Consider the following 17,309-nt stretch of genomic DNA (forward strand, 5'->3'; position numbering starts at 1 on the left):
ACCTTTTTTACAATTGTAAAATTAGCTCAAATACAACACAAACTAAGGATTAAAATGTATAAATGTTACTCACCTCACCGCGGTAAAGTTAGTTTGACGTTTGATACTGGTTTGATTTTCGACTCGCGCTACCCGCTGTGTCTCCCCAACCAACAGCTAGCGCCTTCAAACCCACTTTCACATGAAGAGGACCAATTGTGAATTCTTTCACAGCCTTTATTTACTTGTGAATCATACGAATAATTTGTGAAAATCAATAATATCACATATATGCAACCAAACTCCCGGAATCATTGAAAATATGTATCTCCCTAACCACAGCAGATACAGGATTAAACTATGCTTTTATTTAAAAAGACCAATTGTGAATTGTTTCACAGTCTTAAGTTTTACCTGTGAATCCTGTGAATAATTTGTGAAAAACAGTGACATTCCACATACAGGCACACACTAACATTGTTTTATCTCCCCAACCACAGCACAGAAAACATCCAAACCAACTGTAATGTTCAGACGACTAATTGTGAATTGTTTCACAGTCTCTGTTTTACCTGTGAATACTAAGAATAATTTGTGCCTGAAATTGCTTGATATCCCTAACCCATAATTGTGTTAATTAAATAACACATTATTTGTGCTAATATTCCTACAAACAACCCATGTTAACTTTAACACGTGTTGTCCTTAATCACACTCAGTAATGTATTAAAAAAACAACACATCATGTATTGTTTTTAACACATTTGTTCTAAGAGTGTACTTGTTATATTGACCCAGGTTTGCACAAAACATGAGTTCATAATTGAAAACTTATTCGTGAACTGATATAACTGGGCTTTCAATTTTCACAGAAATAATATAAATGAGTGTGTGTTCTGATTTGACTATGGTGTTCTTCAATTTTCAGCTTCAACCTTTTGATGCTATAGTACCATGTCCATTAATGTTCTGCCTGAAAATAATTAAATAGGCCTACAAGTTTCTATGCTTGTTTGTTATGTAGCGGGGAAAGGATTTTTTAAAATTTAGTTTCTTTATATAACCTTCAACTATTGTTCAAATAACATTACATGATATAAAAAAACACTTTTTTAATTAATTCAACACATTACTTCATCTCATAAGATATACCAATATGCAAGGAGAGAAAGAGAGAAAAAAACTGAAATACTTATAAAATAATGTGAAGAGGGGATTGGGAAAATGCTTTTTATTAATCTTTGGAAGATTTGCAGTCTTTGGGAAAAAAAATGATTTGATATAATAGCATTCTGCATGGGCATGGGCTAAGATTCCCCAGGAACGCTGCCAGAAGCAGGTGTCTGGCTATGCATTTCGTTTGCAGCAGGTCATAACAGCAAAAGGGTGCTCTACCAAGTACTAAAGATGCTTGTCATGAAGGGGTTGAACAATTTTGAGACTGGAGAAGTCATTATAAGTTACATTTTCAGTTGAATTTGGGGAAACCACTTGAAGCATTCGTTGTGTTGAGCTATTTCAATTGCTTTTGTTTGATTTGTTCATTGCAAACAGCTGACAGTCCGTACATTTTGACAATAAACCTGATTTGCAATGGGGGTTGAATAATTATGCTCACAACTGTATAACCCTTATGAGTAACATAAATAATCATAAAAAAGTACTCCAATCTCAATTAAACAAAGATAATCCATGGCTTATTGCTCAAAACCAAATGCATTCTATAGAATCATTGGAACCAGGATCAAACTATGCAGCCACGTTGCTGCAACTGACAAGAAATGACTCTAGCACTTACTAGCTGCACTGATTAGCCGCTACCAATAAAGTTACAAAGATGGGCAGAATAGACATATTCAATGCAAATGCAATGACTAATCCAACCAAATAGTCTCTTCTCTCACTGGATACTGCAGGAACTGTCTTTCTCTGCTTGTTCTCTGGCCCGTCTCTCCTCCTGTCTCCAGAGCTCTCTCTTCTTTTCCTTCAGTCTATCCCCATCAAATCTTCTCTCCAGGTCTCTTTCCTGTTTGTGTATCCTCGGCTTTCTCTCTTCCAGGATCCTCTCCTGCTCCTTCCTGATGGTTCTCTCAGCCATAGGGTACAGATCACTGGTGAAGCAGCCTCCTCTATTCAAAATCACCATGGTCTCTATCTTCTCCAGCAGCTCTGTAACTTGAGTCTGATCAGTCCTGTCCTTATTGTTAAAGACATGGTATCTCTTATGGCATTGATCAATGAATCTGGAAAGGTCCTTACTTTCATCGATAAAATCTTCCACTGTTTTTGTCCCCAGTTTATCCCCATATGTGAACAGCACCATGGTGTATTCTGACGCTTTCTCTCCAAAAGTCTCCTGGATTTTCTCCACTGTCTTTCTGTCCTCTATTGTGAATGACTTCAATTGGATCACCACCATAAACACATGGGGCCCAGGGGAGATCAGGGAGATACATGACAGGATCTCATGCATGTCCTTAGACTGGGTATGGTCAAACAGGCCTGGAGTGTCAATCACATCGACATGTTTCCCATCGACGTGGCCACTCTGCTTCTTACATTCCTGTGTCACTGGATTAGAGGTGAATCTAGCTTCAAACACCTCATTTCCTAGGATGGTGTTTCCTGAGGCACTCTTCCCTGTCCCAGTCCTCCCCAGCAGCATGATCCTGAATGGGTTATCTTGTTTTTTAAGCTCTGTAAACAACAAATTCATGTTACTTTGAGAGACTGTGCTGATGCACTGATGAGCTCATGATTTAGGAGAAGTGACGTCTTTGCAATCTCAGACTTTTGTGTTAGTTTTACACATTTGGTTCTAGAAAAGTTTTAAAAATATTTTAATGCCTAGAGCAAATCAAAATTTGGAATTGCAAATTACTCATGTAGTAGTCTGTCTTTTCTCTGTATAAAATGACACAGTGAAGAAGTGAAGTTTTGTTTTTCAGATTGTTTTGTATGCTTTGTATGTTTTGTTTTAATATTTGAGACAGTAGCCATCTGAAATGTATGCTTACTTAATAATGCAGAGATGTAAACAACTGTGAGGTTGGTAATCATCAAGTATTAATATATGCAGCACTTATTAACTGGTATAGATACAATCATATTATAAAGTGATACCTTCTTTCATCTGTCATACTTATATTTAATGCATGTAGGAGAAGATGTATTGTCTAAATGCATAAAAATAATCTTTGCCTTATTAAAATGTAGTATTAAGTACTTCCTGCTATTGATGCTGTTACAGTTTAATGAGCATTAATTACAGCTTCTTCCTTACCTGTTTTGACTCTCACCATCTCTTCCTCCAGCTCTTTGACTTTCATTTCTCTTGGTTTTAACTCCTCCTCTCTTTTCTTCAGGACCTCCCTCTGTCTCTGTATCTCCTCTGTCTCACCCTGTATCTCCTTCCTCTGTCTCTGTATCTCCCCATCTCTTTTTTTAATCTCCTGCCTTTGCCTCTGTATCTCCTCCTCCTTTCTCTGTATCTCCTCCCCCTGTCTCTGTATCTCACCCTCCTTTCTCTGTATCTCATCCTCTTGTCTCTGTATCTCCTTTCTCTGTCTCTCAATAGCCTCATCCCTTTTCTTTATCTCCACCCCATGCATCTGTATCTTATATTTTCCATGCTCTATCTCTGTCCTCTCTTTGAGTATTTTCTCCTGTATCTGCTTGATCTTCTCCATCTGTATTTGTATCTCTTCCTTCTGTTTCTTCATGTCCTCCCACTCTCTATTTTTTATCTTCTCCTGTCTCTGTATCTCTTCGTCTCTCTCCCTCAGTATCCTCTCCTGCTCTTCTCTGATGGCTGCTTCTGCCTCCTGGTACATCTCACTGGTGTAGCAGCCTCCTCTGTTTTCTGACACCATCCTGTCTATCTTATCCAGGAGCTCAGTGACCTGAGTGCGGTTTTCTCTATCATTGTTGTTGAAAATGTGATACCTGCACCCACAGTCTCTAATGAGCTGCTGGAGGGCAGGATCTCCTTCTGCAACATACTGCTCTATTGTCTCCCTTTTCAGATCATCTCCATGGGTAAACAAGACTAAACTGTACCTCCCAGCTTTTTCACCAAAAGTCTGTTTGATCAGCTTCACAGTTTTCTTCTCCTCTCTGGTGAAGTGTCCCAGCTGAATCACAATAAGAAACACATGGGGTCCCGGTGCAGACAGGGAGATGCACCTCCTGATCTCTTTCTGAGCCACCTGGTTAGAAATTTCTGAGTCAAGTATTGCTGGAGTGTCAAGCACAGCAATGGATCTCCCAGCAACCTCTCCTCTCCCCAACTGGCAGCTCAGAGTAACAGCTGCAGTTCTGACTTTAGACTCAAACTGCTCTATGCCCAGGAGGGTGTTTCCTGAGGCGCTCTTCCCACAGCCAGTCCGGCCAATCAGCACCAGCCTCACACACTGCCTGTCTGGAAAGGAAGAAAGCACAGACTTGTATCTTCCAAATCTTTCAATGATTTAGATAAGTTAAGAAATTAATATCATGATAGATGTATCATTAAAACAAAGTAAAAAATAACATCTGCTCCAGAATAATAATCTTTATTTCAATTCTTCACATATGGTTTTAGTAAATCCAACAAAAGATCAGAACTGTCCATTATGGCATCACCTGTCAGGTTCAAAACAATATTTTTTGCTGAAGGTCGTCATGAACCCAATAAAGAAATCCAGCATAACAATATTGTAACGGCTCACTCGCTGCGTCTATTTGGTGTCTGGTTTCTTGTTTCCTTGCGTGTTGGTGGGTGGAGCTGAGAGGCTCGTCAGCTTGAGAGGATTCACCTGTGTGTCTCTAGCAGGGGATACAAGTCTGCTTTTTCCAACATACGGGAGGCCCTCTCCCCGCGATTTGGTTTGTTTTGCTTTATACTTTTACAGTTTATTATACGCCTATACATACTGTCCGTACATCCACTCACTACACTACTGATTACTGATGACCACATCTCATTGATTAATTTGGTGTACTGCACATTACGTTTACATGCAGGTTCAAATATAAGTATTCCTCCCAATATTACTGGGATATTATACCCCGTTTCCTCTGGACACTTATAGATATACCTCCGCATGGCCAGGCTGCAACTGTACAGCTTAACTTTGCTGCCAGTGTTTCCACTCATTGTCGATGGATACAGCTGGAAATTGAATGTGAGACACAAAAGGTCAAAACGCATTCTCTGACACTCTGCATTCTGGGATTTAGTGTTTAAAACTGGAGGCTGAAATACCTTAAACTTTAAAGTTCAATAAGTGGACTGAAAAGTTTTTACTTTATCTAACATGTAGCCTTATACCAGATATTCTAAAGTAGAAATCAGAATATATTGAAAACAGATTTATAAAACAAATTACATCACTTAAAATATGATAGTAATTGTTAGAAAATTAAGTGTTAATTTTGACATATTTGCTCCCGTTTCATGTAGTTTATTTTTTTGAGCAGTGCGTTTAAAAAATAAATAAACTTGTAGGCTATAACTTCTCACTGTATCATGATATAGCTTAAATTAAGTATCCTAGATAGTTTCCCTTATTGTCTATCTGTGGAAGAATTAACTGTGTTGCGTTATTAATAAAGTGCACGTGTGTTTAAATCTGTCCCATGTAGCCACAAAATAAATAGCAATATATATTGTAGCAATCTGGGACTGGGGGGGCATGGGCATGTATATATGTATATGGGTGTCTGTCTGTGTGTTTGGGGGTGGGGCGGTTAATGCTGTGTGTGCGTGCAAGCTGGTTCACGTGTATGGTGTGTTACGTACTAGTTGGTGTAGCAGGGTAGTTCCGGGGTTAAGGGTTAGCCCCGTGATTGGAGGAGCCAGTCATGGGGCCAGAGGGCTGAAATAGGGGTGCCTGGTTCCCATGGTTGGACAACAGTCGCGGTTGTGGGGGGTGACGTATATCCAACATCAGATTATGGTTGTCATGGTCATACAGCAGTATGTCAGCGAGATGGATCATGTCCGACTAAATGCCAACAGATGTGATATCAGTGCAACTTATTTTGCTAAATGGAACTATACAACTTTAAAATATCATACATATGAATAATAATCATTATAAATATGTCTGATATTGTCAAGCGCTCTTCCTCAAGACCATATTGAGAAAATAGAAAATATTTTAAAAGTGGTCAATACTGACAATTAAGATTACAGTTATAAGGATGAATACGGCTTGTACTTATTGAATGTCTAGTAGTTTACAGTTAGTTTTTGTTTTTGGTTTTAGAATTGAGCCAAGTCGTGTCCAGAGGATCCCGTGCTGTTCTGTTCGATCACTGAGAAGCAAGATCAGAAGTGTGTCATTTATTCTTTTAAGTGTTTCATTTGTGAATACAATTGGTGCTTGTTATTCCTTAATAATGCCTCGGCTGATTGATTTGAATATATACGATCTTGCATGTCTTACCGGTGTGGAAACGTAATGTACTGTTGTGTTTTGATATGTAATTCTCCAAGTGGCTACTGCACATTTATGTACTTAATATGCAATGCATTATTTAATTAGGCTTTCTGTTCAGCATGTATAAGACGTCAGCTTTTTAAATAACTGTGTATTGGATAATACTAATTTTAGAAATACTCTGTCAAGCTTCCCACACTCGTACCTCACCAGGGAGAGAGAGAACGAAGCATTGACAAAGTGTGACTGTAGTTCCGCTCTTCTGCAATATATTTCTACAAGATCAAGAACGGGTTCTGAAAACACTGAGGGCTACAGGATGAGGACAGCAAAGCAACGAGCAACACTAGGTACAGGCTAGTGGAAACAGGGCACTAGATAATGTAAACAGATTCCTTCCATTTATTGTGGAAAGTCTGAGCCTTCATTGAATAAATGGTCTGTGACGGGGTGAGTGAGTGCGGACTGTAATTCACCCTCGCAGAGGCTGTGAGCTAACCTTGGAAGCCCTCTACAGCCCTCAATGTATGTGCTGTGGAATGTGCTGCAATTAGCTAGTATTGTGGAATACTGTTCACTGATGGGATATGCGGCTGATTGTGGGGGTTTTCTTCAGCACATAATTGGGGTCATGCCGGATGATTATTTTATTTTATTGTATTAGAAGTATGACAAGGGAGTTGGGGAAAAAGACTAAAGCTGTGCTTCATTACAGAGGAAACCTAAAAACAACATAGGAAGGATTACCAGAGGAAAAGACTGAAGTGCTGGACTAATTTCGTTCCTGAGGTTTTTTTTTTTTGTAGTTTTCTTTTGTGTTGTATATTTTTCCACTGAGTATCCTTATTATAAGTTATTATTTTCCCCTTTATTTAGTGCCTCACTTTGGGCATGAGGCACACATATTATAAAAAAGGGAGATCCCACTCCTGTTCCAATGTAAAAAGCCTCTTGTGATTCCTTTACTTTGTCACCCCACCACATGGTCATATTCTGTGAAGAATGAGGAAAGTCTGCGAACGCACCCAGTGTAAACAAGCTGACAGAGTGAGGATTAGAGTTATCAATAAAAAGAGGTGAAATTAAACAGTTGAGAAATCAACTTCTATGGGTAACTAGGATTTAATAGAAGTCTATGCTTTGCTTCTAACCTGTTTATTAGCAGTAATTCGCCCCACCCCAAATTGAAACCAAACTGCAGTTAAACAGGCAGGTTTGAGAAAGACTGACTGGTGGCAAAACATGACACTTAAGTAAATTAGGACACATGTTTTTTTTTTACGTAATGAATTGCATTTTTTAAAGATTTACCAAAGGGAAAAAAAAATCGGACAATACATATTACTAAATCTTCTTATGCAATATCCCTTTAACTAGAGCAGGGGTTTCTGACAGTGTGACCCCTTTCTGAGGTTGAAAATATTTCCCCCCCCCCTCCCCCCCCCCCCCACACACACACACACACACATTTGAAACTCATCATATTGTAGCTCACTTAATGAGATGGTTGGGCCTGCATTGATGGAGAGAGGTGTTCCAGACAAGGCTTAGTATGGCTCAGGCGGCCTCTGTATTTGATTTTTAGGTAAGCAAGAGCAGAACAATCCAGACTCTCATAGAAATGCCGATGTGATGGGGACACATTTTTTCCATGCCATTGTACTCAGTCTATGAAATCACACCTGTACTGAAATTCAAAAGTCAGCCAGAGGTCTCTCCGTGAACCTCTGCTTCAGGGCCATATCAGTGGTCAGATCAATCAATGACTCCTCAATTTCAAGAGCAATTACTGTTCTCTTTAGAACATAAGAACATAAGAAAGTTTACAAATGAGAGGAGGCCATTCGACCCATCGTGCTCGTTTGTTGTCCATTAATATCTAAGTGATCCAAGGATCCATTCCAGTCTATTTTTAAATGTTCCCAAACTTTCAGCTTCTACCACATCGCTGGGTAGTTTATTCCAGATTGTGACAACTCTCTGTGTAAAGAAGTGTCTCCTGTTTTCCATTTTGAATGCCTTGATCCCAATTTCCATTTGTGTCCCCGGGTGCGTGTGTCCCTGCTGATCTGGAAAAGCTCCTCTGCTTTGATGTGGTCGATGCCTTTCATGATTTTGAGGACTTGGATCAAGTCCCCACATAGTCTTGTCCACATTGAATTTCATTTGCCAGGTGTCCGCCCACAACTGAATATTATCTAAGTCCCTCTGAATAGCCTGTGCTGCCAAGATTGTATCTGCAGAGAAAGGATTACGAATCCATCTGTTTATTGCAGACACTGCCCCATTTTCTGGAAAATGCTCTCGAAACTGTGTCGTCATTCCATCAAGATGAACCTGAATAAGTACACACACAGGTCAGCATTTGAAACTGTGCTTTTAAATCAAACACTCCTGTAGTACAGCGAAAGCCTCAAAGTTCTCGTTGTCCAGATGAGTTTGCCACATAAGCGTAGCTTTCTGATCCATGCTTAAATGTTGTCAGAGAAAGAGAAGACAGATGTGGTTTCCCTTGCAATTTAACTAGTTGAGACGTTAAAAATTTCAGCCAGATAGGCCAGCAGGGCGAGCCATTTTTCGTCTAAAAATTTTGCGGCTAGTGGGGAGGTTTTCTCCAATAGAAATGTTCTCACCTCATCTTGGAGCTCGCAAAGGCGACTCAGTACACTACCCCTAGACAGCCATTGTACTTCGCTGTGGTACAATAGCTGATGGTGTTCTGCTCCTATCTCTTGACAGAGAATTTTGAAAAGTTTTGCGCTTGTTGCACTGATCTTGATGGAATTGACTGTATGAACAACTTCATCCATTACTTGTTTGAGTGGGGGTGGCATTTTCTTAGCTGCATTTGGTTTTCTTTCTGTTTCACGTCTTTCTGCTCAGTCTGTGCACCCCGTGTAGTCTGTCTGCGCTCTTACAAAAACACACAGCTAAACGCAGCCTAGTTCAGCCTTACTTTCACTGATATGCCCATATGATATGCCCTGGATAAGGGTGTCTGCCAAGAAATAAAAATAATAATAAATAATAATAATATTTGGTATCATTCGAAAGCTGCAGGCCTGCCCTTTCAGAAGAGGCAGGCATTTGTGCCAATGAGAGACAATGCTTGTGTAATAGTGCATGGAATGCAGCCCCCCTCCCCTTTGGAGCGTCACCAAAAAATAGATGGCATTTCTTTCAGAGTCTGTAGCCAAGCACTACTTATACGGAAATTACCATATCTGGTCTCATTCAGAAGCTAAAGACCTGCGGTGACAGCTTAGAGCGCATATGAGAGACAGTGTTATAGTAATCTGACGTGGAATGCTCGTCCCACCTCTGGGACGATTACTATATATACAGACGGATGACAAATTAAAGGAAAAACCAACATAAAGTGTCTCAGTAAGGTGTTGGGCCACCATGAGCCACCAAAACAGCTTCAATGCAACTTGGCATAGATTCTATGAGTCTCTGAAACTCGATTCTTCAAAAAGATATTCCCTCATTTGGTGTTTTGATGATGGTGGTGGAGAGCGCTGTCTAACACGTCGGTCCAGAATCTCCCATAGGTGTTCAATTGGGTTGAGATCTGGTGACTGTGAAGGCCATAGCATATGATAATTTTCATACTCATTAAACCATTTAGTGAGCCCTCGTGCCCTGTGGATGGGGTATTGTCATCCTGGAAGAGACCTCTCCCATCAGGATAGAAATGTGTTACTATAGGATAATGCTTCATTAGGGAGAGACTTCCTGCTGTATACACACCACCTAGGTTTCTGTTAGAACTAAGGTATGTATCTGTTTAGTTGAAAGTATCTTCAGTTACATCTAGTTTTTAGTTACAGAGAGTCCTGAGTTTGTTTTCTTGTTTTGTATAGTTTGTTTTGAACTTTTTTTTTTGCTGACTGTGATTTTTGGTTCATCCTGCTTGTTTACAATGATTACAACAATTTTTGCACTACTCATTTGTGTTCCCACATAATTCCATCTCTCCCCCATTGAGCAACTGGGAGGTCTCCCTTACACACGTGTACATCCAGACCTGCAAGTGACCTCTGATTACAACTTTTATTCTTAAATTGTAACAAGAAGAAGGCCAACAGAAAAACACATTGTTATTATTATTTGGCTGAACTCCTTATCCAAGGAGTTTCAAGCTGTAAAATGCAATGTGATATATAATATTACATAATTTTATTATTATTATTATTATTATTATTATTATTATTATTATTATTATTATTATTATTATTATTGTCATTTTGCTGACGCTCTTATCCAGGGCAACTTACATTTGTACCCATTTATACAGCTGGGTATTTTACTGGAGCAATCTAAGTGAAGTACCTTCTCAAGGGTACAACAGCACTGCCCCACCCAGTCATGAGTCCAGAGCCCTCTCCACTACTCCACAGTGCTGCATAATCATATACAACATTGTGCAGGGTGACTACAAATGATGTTGTGTTTGTATGGAAAATGTACTTTTGATTACTTTTATTAACTAGTATTAAGTATATCATTAGGACAATTGATAGTGGCAGAGTTCAGATTTTTATTTTATTTCATGTTGATAATGTTAAGAAACATGAATAAACATGAACCATGATGACTCGGACTTGAACTCAAACTATGGTGACTCGACTACAAGTCTGGTACCTAGTTATTTATTGTCACATTGACTTCAGACAGAAAACTTAAAATCCACTTTCTGCTTCTGCTGCCCCTGCACCATGTCCAGTGTGAAGGTACATTGACTTATTAAGTTATTCAAATCAAGCATTCCCTTGTTCCTAATTTACATAAATTACCACAGGTGATCTGTGATTTTTTTTCCTTTATATTCCTTTAAATTCCCTGGTCAACTTTTTTCTCCTGTGAGAACATGGCCGAATCAATCAGATGCCCGAAAAAACACAGTACTTCCAAACAATACAATTATACATTAAACAGATAACATTCTTCACTTACAGAGCTTATTAATAGAGCCTATTATATTTTTCTTTCTAAAATAAGAATAATTTAATCAGAATTCAACTTCAAACTGAGAGACTTCATGCCAAAAATTGAACAGACTTTATATTAAATATTTACAGACATAGTTGTATCTTGAAACAGTGGCCTAATAATGTTATATAAAAACAAAGACATACTTACCCATTGCTAGATTTCTGTCAGCCATCTCTGAAGCGTGGATCAGCTCAGTGTGTCCTTGCCGTGTGTGTGTGTGTGTGTGTGTGTGTGTGTCAGTGTTCACAGTGTGAGTGACTTCTCCAGCACTGATACACTATTGTCTATAAAAGGCTGGGACTGCATCAGACACACCCACTGATGGACTTGGCTAATTAGGTTAAGACCCTGCTCACAGTTGCAAATCAGTTTTCAAAGTGTGTATATCATTGAATCAAGGTGTTGCTAATGGAACCCTATAGGGGGTGACAAAGTCTTGTGAAAACTGAGAGATCATGTGGAATTGCAGTTAATGTACTCAGACAACTTGGGAAAGTCAAGCATATGTTTTACTTGATTCAGAAACAAAACACAATACAATGCTGGGACTGAATACACAACAAAACAGGAAAATGCATGTAATTTGCTCCAACATTAAATGTTTAGTATGGCTTTAAATTGATATATTTGATTTATATTCACATATCCATCCTCTAAGTTTATGATAATGTTATATAAATGGAGTTTGTAAATCCTAGAACACCTAGAGCTTAACTATACTGTTTGTTGGTATTGTATATATCTCAATATGTTTGTACAGGACTTAGGTCTAGTACAAATATAGGGGAAAAGAGACAAAATGAAACCCAGAAGTTAAGGGAAGCACCTGCTATGGGGAACTTGTTATGAAAATGTTTTCAGTCAGCAACCATTAGCACGGTCTCTTAGCCAGTAAAAGTAAAATGTTCACATGATTTTTCAGGAAATACATAATCTCTTTATGATAGGATGAAAACCATGTGTGATGTTTTTCACTCTTCCCTTTTCCCAGGTGAAGTTGTTACAGAGGAGCTCTGTAGTCATCTTGAAAACACAAACACACACTAAGAAAACAGCAGCTTCTCCATCTCCCTTCACTGTCATTCATTCTCACAAAATACATTCCTGCAATAATTACTTCAGAGCTCAAGTAGATTCTGGCTTCACAGTTGGGCTCCGTCCCAAATTGCACACTTGCTCCCTTGTTACCTTCCCTTGTGGGGCAGATGTACTGGTGTCTCCATCTTAAGGGGTGTCCCAATACCTTAGGGAACAAGTGAAGGAGCCTAATCAAGCTCTTGTGCCCTTCACTGCTCCCTTCAATGGAGTGTAAAAAATAGCACACTGATGCAAGAGTGTTTTAGTGCTGAAGTCCCAGAACTCTTTGCATTAAAGGCAGAGACAAGTAAATGGGGAACATTTTGAAAATGTGGCAGCAGTGAGTGCATATAAGTGTAATGTAAATATAGCTAGCTATGCAGTTGTACATATTGTTAAGTTATTCATAAACACAATTATTTTTAATATTTATGTTCTATGTAGTTACATAGATAATATCAAAATAATCTATAATTATGATTTAAATACATGATTAGAAAGCAGGTTTTGACACCTATCAATTAATTAATTACTGAAGAAGTATAAAATTAGCAGATTATATAATCAAAAAATATATTTCCACATTATTATTATTATGATATCTAGTTATGAAATACAGTTATTTGGAAGAGGTACAGTGCTAATGCTACAGCAGTCTCCATTCTTTCAAACTACAATCTGACAGGAAAAGATTGCGTGTGTCCCATTTAATGCTTTTAGCTTCGCTCTACACCCTACGGCAGTAGTACTCAATAGGCGGCCACAAAGTTGACATAAAATAATATTTATATATATATTGTTTAAATGCGATGATAATTACTCAATTCATCAATGAAGCACATACAACTAATTCTTCCCTGTCACAAGCTCTCTGGCGTCTGATTGGTTTTTGAAGGAACTCATCAGGTAGTTTGGCCCAAACATCTTGGAGAACTAACCACAGTTCTTCTGTGAATTTTGGCAGCCTCAGTTGTGTAAATAGTTTGGTGAAATGAAAGGATTCTGATCTCATAAGATACAGCCAAAATGTTGCAATGGACAAATTGTTTTAATTTATCATTACAGTTATTGTTTCATTAGTAAGTGAAGAGATCCCCTTTTTAATTGCTTTCAGAAATCAGACTGTAGAGTAGATTGAATCAAACAGAGTCTTTATTCAAGCCGCTTGGAGAAAAGTAATACACACAGACATGCAGGTCTCTGTCCTTACTTCCCTAAAATCATAGAGCTTACATGATGTTATATACATACTGCGATATCCTGGACAGGGTGAGTTTGAACCAATACGGGGGAGACAACTCCCTATCTTAGAATATCCTCACTATCTTCCTGATTAAGCTTAAATACAATGTTTTCTATTTTATGCCCAAATATGGAGACATATTTCGTTATTTATATTCCACACGCATGTCCAGATAGGCAAAAGGGGGTTTTGTGCCCACTTCCTCATCTACTAAATTTGTATTGTGTGTCTGAAGAAAGATGCATCTGGTACAAACCGGTAGAAGCTGGTCTCATTATATGCTATTTAGTAACCTCATGTATGGGTGAGGAATCTGGGGCCTCTTCAGTAAGTATTTTTGATTGTCTTAGGACTTTAAACTGGAGTTTCCGTTTTATCTGGTAACAATATCCGAAGAAATAATAATTGCTAAATGAAGTCATTTTATCTATTGACCCCCCACACATGCAACCCACAGCAGTCAAGTCCTCTGAAAATGAGATCGGGTTTGATACGCAAGTTACTACAATACTTTACTAGTACGAATTCAGATTAGCGGTGAGGTTGATCTGCATGAATTAACCTTGAGGTTAATGTAAATAGACAATATGTATTTGCAAAGATAGGATAGAGACAAGCAGGGTAGATAATATTAAAAGTAGGAGTGAGAGGAGATCTATCCAATACTCGAGTTTTGACTTGAGGCACAAAACATGTAAAATAACAAACAAGTATTATGATTGCGCTAGCCGTTCCTACAATTTAGATCTCATACACAACTAGGATTTATGTAATTGTGGTTTACCTAATTCTTGACTAGTACATGAAATATACAGTGAGGGAAAAAAGTATTTGATCCCCTGCTGATTTTGTACGTTTGCCCACTGACAACAGAAATGATCAGTCTATAATTTTAATGGTAGGTGTATTTTAACAGTGAGAGACAGAATAACAACAAAAGAATCCAGAAAAACGAATTTCAAAAAAGTTGATTTGCATGTTAATGAGGGAAATAAGTATTTGACCCCTTCGACTTAGTACTTGGTGGCAAAACCCTTGTTGGCAATCACAGAGGTCAGACGTTTCTTGTAGTTGGCCACCAGGTTTGCACACATCTCAGGAGGGATTTTGTCACACTCCTCTTTGCAGATCCTCTCCAAGTCATTAAGGTTTCGAGGCTGACGTTTGGCAACTCGAACCTTCAGCTCCCTCCACAGATTTTCTATAGGATTAAGGTCTTGAGACTGGCTAGGCCACTCCAGGACCTAAATGTGCTTCTTCTTGAGCCACTCCTTTGTTGCCTTGGCTGTGTATTTTGGGTCATTGTCATGCTGGAATACCCATCCACGACCCATTTTCAATGCCCTGGCTGAGGGAAGGAGGTTCTCACCCAAGATTTGACGGTACATGGCCCCGTCCATCGTCCCTTTGATGCGGTGCAGTTGTCGTGTCCCCTTAGCAGAAAAACACCCCCAAAGCATAAAGTTTCCACCTCCATGTTTGACGGTGGGGATGGTGTTCTTGGGGTCATTCCTCCTCCTCCAAACACAGTGAGTTGAGTTGATGCCAAAGAGCTCGATTTTGGTCTCATCTGACCACAACACTTTCACCCAGTTCTCCTCTGAATCATTCAGATGTTCATTGGCAAACTTCAGACGGGCCTGTACATGTGCTTTCTTGAGCAGGGGGACCTTGCGGGCACTGCAGGATTTCAGTCCTTCATGGCGTAGTGTGTTACCAATTGTATTCTTGGTGACTATGATCCCAGCTGCCTTGAGATCATTAACAAGATCCTCCCATGTAGTTCTGGGCTGATTCCTCACCGTTCTCATGATCATTGAAACTCCAAGAGGTGAGATCTTGCATGGAGCCCCAGACCGAGGGAGACTGACAGTTATTTGTGTTTCATCCATTTGCGAATAATCGCACCAACTGTTGTCACCTTCTCACCAAGCTGCTTGGCGATGGTCTTGTAGTCCATTCCAGCCTTGTGCAGGTATACAATCTTGTCCCTGACATCCTTGGACAGCTCTTTGGTCTTGGCCATGGTGGAGAGTTTGGAATCTGATTGATTGATTGCTTCTGTGGACAGGTGTCTTTTATACAGGTAACGATCTGAGATTAGGAGCAGTCCCTTTAAGAGAGTGATCCTAATCTCAGCTCGTTATCTGTATAAAAGACACCTGGGAGCCAGAAATCTTGCTGATTGATAGGGGATCAAATACTTATTTCACTCATTGACATGCAAATCAAGTTATAACTTTTTTGAAATGCGTTTTTCTGATTTGTTTTGTTGTTATTCTGTCTCTCACTGTTAAAATATACCTGCCATTAAAATTATAGACTGATCATTTCTTTGTCAGTGGGCAAACGTACAAAATCAGCAGGGGATCAAATACTTTTTTCCCTCACTGTACTACCGGTGTGGTTTACTGAGATTCAGTTATGCAGACGGTCAAAAGCAGGGAGGGCTGGCAGACTGCGTCGACTTGAGGATGGTTGCAAAGCTTTCAGGTTTTTGGTGGAGAAGTTCTGGTTCTGGTTCCGTTCAGTCTTCCTAGATTTCGTCTCCTTGGTTTCTTCACCCTGGTTGTTCCAAAACCAAATTGTGCCACTCCCAATTGCTAGTTTGAACTTTCTGTTTTTATACATTTTAGACAAAGAGATTCTAATCTCTTTCCTTCCAAGCTTCTGATTGGTCTGGTTTGGGGTAAAATAATTGAAATTCGAGTCGAAGCAGTCTTTGCCATTCCTCTTCCTTGATTCCTACAGAATGTGTGTTGGGTGTGTGATGGCTTTGAGGAATGTAAAAATGGTTCAAATGTTACCTAGAGTTTCTAACTCTCTGTATTGTCAAGTTTTAGTTCTATCAATTACATTTTCAAGTCCCTCAAAGCATGACCTTACTGTTGATACCAAACAAGCCAGGTGTTCTTTCTCAGTAATGTTAAATTTTAGTCTTTTTGGAATTCCAGGGGGACTGATCTGATGCCCGTGTCAGTGGAGGATCAATTAGGATATGTGAATAATTATCTTACCAAATGTTATGATGTTGCATTGTATGTGAAATATAAATGGTCCAATGGTTGTTTTAGCTAATGGTCTTTCTTTTAAACATGCTTGAGCATGTTTTGGTTCTGAGGTAGAATTACTTCAGTGTCATTAACTTAGTTTTAAGTCACTTTTTATTGTTTGTTATCAAACTGAGGTAAAGCTGGGTAACACTTCTGTTAGCAGCATGTAATTTGTATTTGGGTTCGTTGCCCTGGTCTATGGAATATATAAAGTACCTTGAATGTCTGAGTTTCACAAAATAAATTTTCAAATGGAATGTGATGCTAGTCTCTCTGGAGATGGGCATGGCAGCCCATTTGTCAGTTGGGGGGGCCTTCCAGCATGGACATGTTATATGTTGTACTTTGATGAGCACAGGCCTGTCGTAAAACACAGAGCTTCAATGCTGTTTCCTTAAGTCCTTTAGCACAAGCCTACATTTCTCATTTAGGAAGGTATATGCATTTCAGTATATATTTGCCAAAATAAGGTTGTATGATTTACAGTTGCTTCTCTCTCTTCATGTAATAATCCCAGACATCACTCTGTAGGGG

The 17,309-nt window shown here is 39.1% G+C and overlaps 1 protein-coding gene across 1 annotated transcript; it reads right to left on the reverse strand.

Moving 5' to 3' along the window:
- Positions 1-289: 289 nt before the first annotated feature.
- Positions 290-11,634, reverse strand: LOC136751596 (GTPase IMAP family member 8). Its single transcript, XM_066707322.1, has 3 exons — positions 11,550-11,634; positions 3,263-4,399; positions 290-2,676 (listed from the first exon to the last, which is right to left on the reverse strand). The coding sequence occupies exons 1-3, from the start codon at positions 11,572-11,574 to the stop codon at positions 1,880-1,882; spliced, it is 1,959 nt and encodes a 652-aa protein (XP_066563419.1). The 5' UTR covers positions 11,575-11,634; the 3' UTR covers positions 290-1,879.
- Between the last annotated feature and the right edge of the window lie 5,675 nt (positions 11,635-17,309).

This window comes from Amia ocellicauda, chromosome 6 (assembly GCF_036373705.1).
Source record: "Amia ocellicauda isolate fAmiCal2 chromosome 6, fAmiCal2.hap1, whole genome shotgun sequence".
Classification (NCBI taxonomy): Eukaryota; Metazoa; Chordata; class Actinopteri; order Amiiformes; family Amiidae; genus Amia; species Amia ocellicauda.